At 35.5% G+C, this 10,128-nt stretch overlaps 1 protein-coding gene across 3 annotated transcripts in view; it reads left to right on the plus strand.

Moving 5' to 3' along the window:
* CBLB (Cbl proto-oncogene B) overlaps nt 1-6,906 on the plus strand; it is a 132,074-nt gene extending 125,168 nt beyond the window's left edge. For all 3 annotated transcript variants that reach the window (XM_027681441.1, XM_027681442.1, XM_027681443.1), the window contains one exon: nt 3,011-6,906. In XM_027681441.1, the coding sequence (XP_027537242.1) occupies nt 3,011-3,273 (263 nt within the window). In that variant the 3' untranslated portion in view covers nt 3,274-6,906. The remainder of the gene's footprint in view (nt 1-3,010) is intronic.
* Nucleotides 6,907-10,128: the final 3,222 nt, after the last annotated feature.

Genomic DNA, 10,128 nt, shown 5'->3' on the forward strand with positions numbered 1-10,128 from the left:
ATGGTTAGTTAGGTGTATTTGCCTGCTGCCTGTTCACTCACATGGTCTGATTAAAACACTTGGCATGTAAATTTAAATTCCTTTACACGGAAATATTATTTCAGGGTGGATTTCAATTAACATTAGGGGCAATAATGTGCCATGGTAATGCAGAATACAAAGATCGTGCCTAACAGCTTGATAGAGCAATGTGTGCAGTGACTCCTTTCTCACTTTCTCCCTGCTCTCTGAGTTAGTGCAGATGTCCCCTCAGTAATGCTTTGTTCCTGTACCCCAGTCAGATTGGATGTAGCTGCTTGCCACTGTTCAGCAGAGGGCCTTGCACAGCCAGCCTCCGTCACCTGCTTCTCTGATGCTTCTCAGTCTGTCCGTGAAAGACCATGGGATGTACAGGAGAAGCAGCAAGGGAAGAAAAGAAGGGCATTTCACAGCAGAGAGGAGTAGACAGTTGTCATCGTTACAAATAGCCTCTTCCCACTGTGCCACAGAGCCTTCACTACTTTTTCCATGCATTTTGAACACTTATTAAATGGGCCTGTGTCTGCCTTTATACTAACCAAGGGTTAAATCTAGTGCTGATTTACAGAAATGTGAGTGATAGAGGAAGCTCCTTGCTGTAGAAACTGTTAATTGAATTACACAATTAGAAAATCTATTTGAATTTTTTAGTTAGACATCCATGGTGGATGGAACATCAGAGAGGATGGGAGATGGGATGGAAAGTCCTGTTTAATACCTCTATCTCAGTGTCCAGATGGACATGCAGCTGAGGCTTAGTATCTTTAAGCTCAGGATCCAGTATGATACCCAGCTTTAGCTAAAATTTTATATGGATGTGAAGATATTGAAAGAGCTGTCAGTGCTTAAAAAAATAATAATGGGAATTGAGAGAGAGTGCTGAAGATCTTAAAGTATCTGTGCTGTAGAGAGATGTCACTGTAGTTAGAATAAAATGCCTATGCTGCAAATCTGCTGACAGAATTAAAAATGACCTTTCTAAATGATGTGATTGCTTAATAAAGTTTGTTTGAAAGCTTCAGCAAAGGAAGGTTTTAAACAAGAAATAACTTCAGTTTTAAGCCTGTATGAGACTGAGTAGAGAAAAATATATCCTCATGTAACACATGCACACAGAAGGATCTGATCTATGCACAAGGAATTTCTTCTGTGCTTCAAGCCCCAGGGAAAATGTAAAGTTTGTAAATTAATTTTGTTTCATACTCTAGAAATGAATTCCATAATGAAATGTACATATGAAAATAGTTTGAAATGATTGTGAAAGAAAATTGATTGGTTTTAACTTGATGTGCCATTATTTTAAATATAAGGAATATTCTTCTTTTACAGTCTTGAGTCTTCTAAAATAAGTGAAGTGAGAAATTTGAACTTGTTTCTGATTTGGTTTTTAGTGATTAACCACATTTCCTGAGCTACATTTAATTTCTCAGACCAGTGTGTTTCATGGATCTTCCACACCTTCTTAGCAGGTTTGGATCTGCTTCAGGTGTGTTTATTAGAATGCTTATCATTTACATAAGTCTTTTCATCTTCAGAGAGAAAAAATCAGAACAAATACAAAATAGCCCTTACTATCTGTAGGTTGTAGCTCCTTACTATAAATCTTTAATCAAATTTCTTTCATGCATTTGTTATATGAATATCAGCATCTTGCTAAAAGTACTATTATCTTTTCTGAATTAAGAAGTGGAATGAAATTTTATAACAACACTCATCTGAATGGATGGAAAAAACATTAGACATGCACTAGTGTGAACTGTTTTCTTTCATCTGAAATATTTAATGCACTCAGTGGAATTATAGTTCTCTCTATCCAGTGTTATGATAAGGTAGCATGTTATAACAAGAATACTAGAAATATAATATTTCTTCCATCCCTAAAAAACTGTCTCTGAAGTACTTAACACTGCAAAATGCCATTGCTGTCAGTGTAAGTAAACAGGAATTATCACGGCCAGAAATTCCTCTAATTTATCTCTATCAAAGTCACTGTTGATGAGACTCTTTAGAACCCTTTCTGAGGGATTAAAGACTTTTTAAATTTTTTTTAATACTTCGCTCTTGAAAGTGTTTTCTGCACTATGCCTGCTTGTATTTAAGCTTCTTATTGGGGAATCAGTGAGGATAAGGAGGTTTCAGTAAAGTACCAAGTTTACTTGAGCACAAAACTCTTGACTCTGAGAAGATTAGCAACTTTGAATATTAGCTTTTTTTCACCAGCACATCAGGATTCTCAGCCACCAGCATCAACTATGAAGGTAACCTTTCCAGAGAAGATAAGGAAAGGGGAGAAATTTCCAAAGGGAGACTGGAGAGGGAGGATCATGCTCTGTTCCCACCATGAGAATAATCGGACTAGAGTTTTTTTTCAAGAAACCAGTTATTTATGTACTTAGGTGTAGCTGTTGTGCATAAAATGAACTGCAATTGACTGAACAGAATCTGCAAGATGTACCAATAAGTGAAGGATTTTTCTCCCTTGGATTTGTCTGGATTCCTCTTCTGCGAAACTTACAGTCTTCAATAAAATTGTGATCAAATTTGTGCTTGGGTTTTGCTTGTTTGTTTTTTGTTTGGTGGGTTTTTTTGTTTGTTTGTGGGTTTGTTGGTTGGGGTTTTTTTAAACTAAGAAAAAGTTTTCGAGCTGTGGGTTAAGAGTGGAAAGCCTTTAAAATTTTGACCGGCTATTTTCACCATCTTTTTTGTTCCATCATACTTTCTTTTTCTTCTGACTTTGGATAATCCAAATTGTAAATTGCACGTTTCTATCATGTTATTAAACTAGTATATTACTACATGATTTCCATTTTAGATGTTCTCGAGGACTTCAGCTTTTGCCCAAATTTTAAAATGAGATATATCAGTTAACTAAAGTATTTCTTCATGTTTCTTTACTGTTTTACTGTTTAAACTGCTTCATGAGGCTTGACCTACCTTTAAAAAAAACCTTAAGCCAATATATATTGATTTCTATCTCTTCTATTTGAAACAGATGGTTCACAAGCACCAGCCAGGCCCCCTAAACCACTTCCTCGGAGAACTGCACCAGAAATACATCACAGGAAAGCATACAGCTCTGACAGTTCCACGGAAAATGTGGATGCAAAAATTGCAAAACTCATGGGAGAGGGCTATTCCTTTGAAGAAGTCAAGAGGGCACTTGAAATTGCCCAGAATAATGTTGACGTGGCCCGTAGTATTTTAAGAGAGTTTGTCTGTTTTCCTCCACCAGTCTCTCCACGTCTCAACCTATAGCAGCATCAAGATTTTCTTGGAGCATATGAATAATTCTACAGATACATGTGTGGATTGGGGAATGAGAGGAAGAAGAGAATGGAATATTTTTCTTTCATCCTTAGTAGAAGGGTGTTTGTTTCCAGCCGTTTATCAAAGGCTCATGGCTGCTCTGATCAAGACTTATAAATATGCTGAGGCTTATGTATTTTTGCTAGCCATACTTTTTTAAATCAGGGTTGAACTGACAAAGTAATTTAAAGAAGTTTACTTCCCTAGAACTTTTAATCTGTGAAATGCTTTTTCTTGTTTACAAGTTGGCAAGTTACAGTTTTCTAGTTTGTGCCTGTACTATGTTCCTGTTCATATTCCCTTGTACTTGTGGTCAGTTCTGCTGTAGCATTCCCAACAGTTTCCATGCTGACCACTCCATCAACTAAATCATCACTTTCCAGAAGTTCTGTGTTTTGTTTTGTTTTTCTCTTACAAGATTGCTTTAATTGTTTTTTTTGCATTTCAGCTCATCAAATGCAAAAAGTATGTGGCCTTCACTACTGATTTTTTTTTTTCTTCTGAGATTCCTTTGCTTTTGAGAGAGGAAATATCTGAATGTAAAATGCATTATTTTGTCTATGAACTGCCTTTTTAAAGGTATTTTGACAGTGATGTTGGGCAGCTTTCTGTTTAACATGAATTCCATGACCTGTAGTCCCCCAGGTCTTTTATATACAGTTTCCCCAAAAAAATCCCAAACAACAAATAAAATACTTCATGCAGCAGTGATACTGAGTTCTCACATGTAAAATCTCTTTCAAATTTGAATATTTGATTGCAAACATTCAAAAAAAGTCAAATGCACACAATAATACTGTGTTTTGATTACACACTAATGTCACCAGTTCTTTGTGACCTGAGTCATGCCAGAGTAGAAGGAATCTATTTGAATAATATTAATGGTATTCAGGTAAATTCCAGGTCTAACTTCTGTAAAATAGAATGCAGTTAATTTTTTGTTTAAGTGATTATCCTGTGGTTCATTGTGGCTTGGATCAGTTTGTATTAACTTGGAAACTTTTAATCTTTGATGCACTGTTAATTTCTAATGCTACTGTAGCAACATTTTTTGCAAAATTCTTTAGTAATGTCCTCCCTCCCTGTACACTTTATAATTCTCGAGTATGTGTTTAATATCCAAATTCCTTCACTCAGTTTCCAACTGCTTAGTTGGAAATACATTTTTGCTTTACGTGGTTAGTGGTACTCCAGACTTTGATGTTTCGTTTTTGAGCCCAAACTGATGCAAGCCAAATAAAAAATAATCCGAATTTTAGAAAAGGGAGAGAAGACAACTCTTTTGTGAGTACACTCAAAGTAAACAGTCCAAATATTTTCAGAAAAATTCTTAAGATTGCTGCTTTCTTGTTTTTTTAGGAAACTTTGAAATCTTCGTTTATTCTAATACTATTGAAAAAATAATACCATGTGGTAGTTAGAATATTTTTCACATTTTGAGATGTGACCAGTATATGAAAATTTTCACAGTGTGCCAAGCTGGGTGTGAAGTATATATTCATTATTCCCTTTCAGCTCTTAGTGTTCTCCTTCACGCTGGGCAAGTGTTAAAAGTTACATCATTTACAGGTCAGACCTCAGCAGCCAATGCATTTGTTGAAAAGATTTTTTTTTAGAAGACAGCAAGTGGCTGAATTGCAGGATTCAGAGTAACTGAGAACACTTATTGGAAATTACTGTGCTGTCTCAAAGTCCATTGTTTCATCAAGGAACTTATTCTTAAAACCAATTAAATAAATTACTTTGTAGCATCACAAAGTGTAGTACATATATCATTAATCTGCTTCAGTGATAAAAATGATCAGGACAATTCAGGGTATAGGGAAGAACTTCTATTCTGTTTTGATTTAAGCAAATGATTCTGAGTTTATGTTCCAGAAAAGAGCATTTGCAACTTCATTTACTTGTTCACTCTTCAAGTACAGCTTATGAAAAGTTTAAGTTTAAGTTATATTCTATGCTTTTATAGTTCAAGTTAATCTCTTTCCTCAGTTTTGGGAATAAGTTTTGTCTAGTCTTGAAACCCTCTTGTTCATTTGGTTTGTTTACAACATCACTGTAGCATTTTAGCTAGCTATAAATTCAAAATGATTCATGCTATTAAATTATACACTCTGGTTGTACTGGAATCACTGAAATGAGGTTCTAGCATAACTGCCAGCATAGCAATGATGACAGTGAAAAAAAGAACACTTTACAAGGATGAACAAACAATGTGCAGATTCAGTTTTGAAATTTTGAATTGTTATGAAGAACTCATTTTCTTTCTTTTTATGCAGAAGCTTAGTACAAATTACATCTTTATATTTCAATTAGAGGCTGGAACTACTGCCTGACAGATTAAGGTTTTTAAAGTTTTCCTTCTCCTTTCTGGTTGTGACCACCAGTGACACTTACTTTTTTCATTATGTGTTAAAAAAACAACTTGGTGAGCAATATTCTGAGTGGTAACTTGAAAAGAGTTCCATTAATCTTTAAATGAGTGCTAATAACACTTCTAAATAGTGGAAAATGCAGACTATTTCAAGCCCGTTTTGGTTAATAGTTTTAAAGTCAAACAGAGCGAAATTGCTTTGCTAGAGTGTTGATGTTTACTCTGCAGGAATTAATAGGCTTAAAATAAATTAATCTGGCTGCAGTCTAGGTCTCTAAAGACATAGTTCTCTAAACATATTTTAACCTTTGAAAGACTCAAGGGTTTGAGCCTGGCAGTGTGTTATGCACATATATAACTTTAAGGAAGACTGACTTGAGTGAGAGTGCTTGGATGAACAAAGCTGGTTAAACTCAGAAACATGTGCTGTCATATTTCTTCCAATATTTCAGCCTTTAGACCATCATTGTGATGTCTGTTGGCCTCATCTTTTCTCTCCTTTTGGTAAAATCACTGCATTTTGAGCAAATTGGCTGAATCAGAAGTTGAACAGAGCAAGTGGACATCAGCAGCACGGATCTTTTCCAAAGACTATGAGTAGAAAGAATTTAAATTGGGATAAGAGAAATTAATTTAATGTAATTAACCATGTTAATGGCTTAGCTGGAACCCTAAAATGGCCACTGGTAAAATTTGTTAATGTTCAGTATCTCAAGAGTGCATCTGGCACAGCTTTTTTATAATGTGAATTTAGGAAGTTTTGTACCAGGATCATTTCTTCTGTTATATTTCTTTAATTTTCAGCTTGAAGCTTTACTTTGCACTGACAACTCTGACCTGAAAGCATTTAAGTTTGTGTCTTAAATATTGACAAATTTTGAAGCAAATGAACACCGTATTCAAAGCAAATTCAGGTACTACCTGTTGACCTGGAATTTAGAGCTTTTAGGAGTGACTTCTTGAAAAAGGACTTCAGTAGTTTCCATTTTGAAGGATTTTCTTTCAAATAACTATTTTATCTGAAAATGCCTTTTATAAACTTGTCTAACATGTGGCAAACTTAGTGATGTGTTCAATTAATTTATATTTTATTCAACATTCTTTTTAAATTTTGGTTATTATGTATGCTCAAGTTCTTTATCTGTTCATGTAAGATATTTTATAAAATTAATGTTAAGAGAATGTTGGGTTGGTCCGTGATTTTTCAAGACTCTATGTCTCTCTTGTTATTGAATATTATCACTTTTCATATGACACTTTAGAAACATATCCTGTCCTGTGTAGGGACCTTAAAAACCATTGTTTTGTAAGTCACAAAAATGAGGCCTTGTTCTAAAATAAGGTGAATCACTGCATTGAGACATTTGCTTTATATCCCCATACATTACCTCATTTCTAAATTTCAGTAGTAAAAACTTATAAATTGGCAGTAACTTTGGAATGTGCATTTAATAGTTGTATGTCAGAAAGATGCTGACCATTAAATATTTAGAATCTAAAGTGGTGAACATATAGTCTGACTGTATATTAATTTATAGGATTTTTTCCTGAAGAAAATTACAATAAACTCGCACTGATATTTTTTTTATATACTGTGCATTTACATTCTCAAACATTGTACTCTTAATGTAAAAATATTTTAGGCATGTAAAACATTTTTTTTCCCTGTTACTGTATTCCAGCATTCTGGAAAAATCTAACCACTGTACTATGCACGGCAATACAACTGTTACTATTTAAACCCCAACACTGTTCCCTGCAGGTTGGATTAGACCTTCAGTGTAGAGATTTTCATGGTACTTTCCTCAGTGTGTTAAACCTTTGCCCATTATATAGGTCACTAGTCATATTACTAATTTGAGAAGTTAACTGTTTGGTATACTTGTCTGTAGTACTCTAGGTGCCTGTTTCTTCCAGTTTTATTCTTCTGATGTTAGAGTCAGCTGTCACGTTGTGTTGCAATCAAATTTTAGCAGCTGGGTGCTCTAGGACTGTTCCGGGAATTTTTGTTTGATAGATCCAGTCATTAGTTCTGTACAAGATACTTGCCTCAATTTATCAGTTTCAATGAGCCTCCATCAGGAAAATCATAAATTTAGATTTTAAAGTAGTGTGTTACTGTGGCATCTAAATGTTCCATTTGTCCTTAGGTACTTTCATGTCTAGCAGTGGAAATTCTTATTCAAAAAAAATCCTAATTCCCAAATCTTAAATCGCAAAACAAATCTTAAATTTGTGAAACTTGATTGCATAATTATCCTGAACATTTTAAGGAATTTAAAAACCTCAGAATAATGTGAACTGTGACAGGATTTTTGCTTCCTAGACCTGCCAGAAGCAAAAGCACAAACTCATTGAATAATAATCTTCTGGCTGCTTGCATCTGTGTTGATCTGTGAAGGAATCAGCCAGTCCAACTAAAACAGTACTTGTTGAAAAAGAGCTTTTTTTTTTTTTCCCAATAACTGCCGTGGTAGCCAGCAGGATGGGAGAGGAGCAGAGAACTAGATAGAAGAAGATAATTCTATCATAACAACCCAAGCCCCTCTCTCCTGTTGGCATGCAAGATTTAGCTATTGTGAACTGCCTTTATTATCTAGTGCAAATAACGGAGTATTTGCTAAAATTATTCCAGTCTTCAATTACTGTGTCCTTCTCGAAGGACACACTTATTTGAAAGACACAGTGTTTTGGTACAGGATGGCAGGGTCTTTGCAGCAGAGGGAAGTCTGAAGTAGCATTCCTTTTAAAAAAGTGTTTTGATGCTAGCAAAACAACCAAAAGCTTTATAATGATTTCAGTAGAAACACCTGTTTTCAAGTTCATCATCTTGGTTCTTGAAGGATGTGTATATGTACATTTATGTACATGCTTGTCTGGTGAAGCATGGAGAAGGGAGTATTCCAAATGATGCCAGCCTGGGGAGTTCGGACCTGGGCTCTCTGGTACTCACATTTGCAAAATACCTGCTCCTTTTGGGTAGCTGAATCTGCTGAAAGTGAATCTGCACCATAATCAAACTACTACATTAATTTGTGTTTCAAAAGGCAAGTTTTTCTCCATAGGGAGCTTGGGAGGGGCATACATTTACTCTGAAATAAATAACTTTCTTCTGTGCATCTGTAGTGATTAAGGCACTGAAAATAATAAATGCTCTCTAGTTTTCATTAGACCACAGTGCAATAAGTGCCCTATGGAGAACTCTTTTTTTCATTTGCTAATTGAGTGTCCCTGAATTTCAAATTCTTTACAAACATGTTACATCATGAGCCATTCAGAAATACCTCAAGGTAGTGACTGGTGTAGTTTTCTAAAGCTATTATCTTGCCTGCACATGTGACTTTCAAGTGTTTCCTCTTGTTTACATCTTCATTACCAATTCAGTGTGGTCCATATAAAATTATTGAATGATTATTTAAAAGCTTTCTTTCTTTTTACTTTATGGCTGTTATCAGTAGTACCTTTATTATCTAGGCTCACACACTAAAATTCAAATTATCCTGCTCTCATACACCCTAGCTTGGGCCAAGTTCAGCCTGACCTTTGTCCCACAATAGATGTATCACTTGGCATCCTTATCTGCTCCCTCCCAAATCTCTTCTGTGACATCAACCACTACCACATCCTTCATCTACATAAGGGCAGACACTTGGCAGTTTCCCATCTCAGCTTGCAACCACATCTGTATTTTCTTCTGTGATCCCTCATAAAGTGTTCTGCTGGCCTTGTCTGTCTCAACCATTAGACAGATTCTCTGTGCCATATCCAAATGGCTCCTGTGAGCATGGTCATCCAAAATGGATTCAGAATTCTGTGAGAAAGCCTGTTTTCTGTGTTAACGTCACTGGCATTTTTTTCTGTTCCCTTCTTGACCTGGAAATGCACTCTTGTGTTTCATGATTTGCTTGTCAGGGACAGAGATGAAATCTTATTTCAGCAGATCCCTATTCTGCTTCTGATATGTGAAAAGAAACAGAGACATCTCCTAGTAACAGTCCTTGTGTTTGAGATGACTTGTGTCTCAATATGAGAGTTAAGGAGTTTGTCCAACAAATTTTGTTTGTAGCTTGGAAAGTCAGAAACGTATTTAATTACTTCTAGTACTTAGTGAGGTGCAGGTGGAAGGGATAAATCTTATAAGATGTGTCAGTGAATTTGGGAATTCACTTGCAGATGTGCTCATTACCATTAGTGGCTGATTGACTCTACACCTTTGTCAAAGAAGTATCAGGTAACTTGAAAACTCTCACATAGAGAAGATAAAGGCATATATCTGAATGACATTTTAGACAAGTTTCACATTTCAGAGTGTGGATGAAAGAGGGAATTTGAGTTGTGCACTCAAATGTACAACTTTAAGTGTACGAGGGTACACTGAAGTGGAGGAAATCTTATCTTGTTTCATGGCAGAGCATAGTTACACGGAAAGG

The sequence above is a fragment of the Neopelma chrysocephalum genome, unplaced genomic scaffold (genome assembly GCF_003984885.1).
Source record: "Neopelma chrysocephalum unplaced genomic scaffold, ASM398488v2 Primary Assembly neopelma1_60, whole genome shotgun sequence".
In the NCBI taxonomy this organism is placed as follows: domain Eukaryota; kingdom Metazoa; phylum Chordata; class Aves; order Passeriformes; family Pipridae; genus Neopelma; species Neopelma chrysocephalum.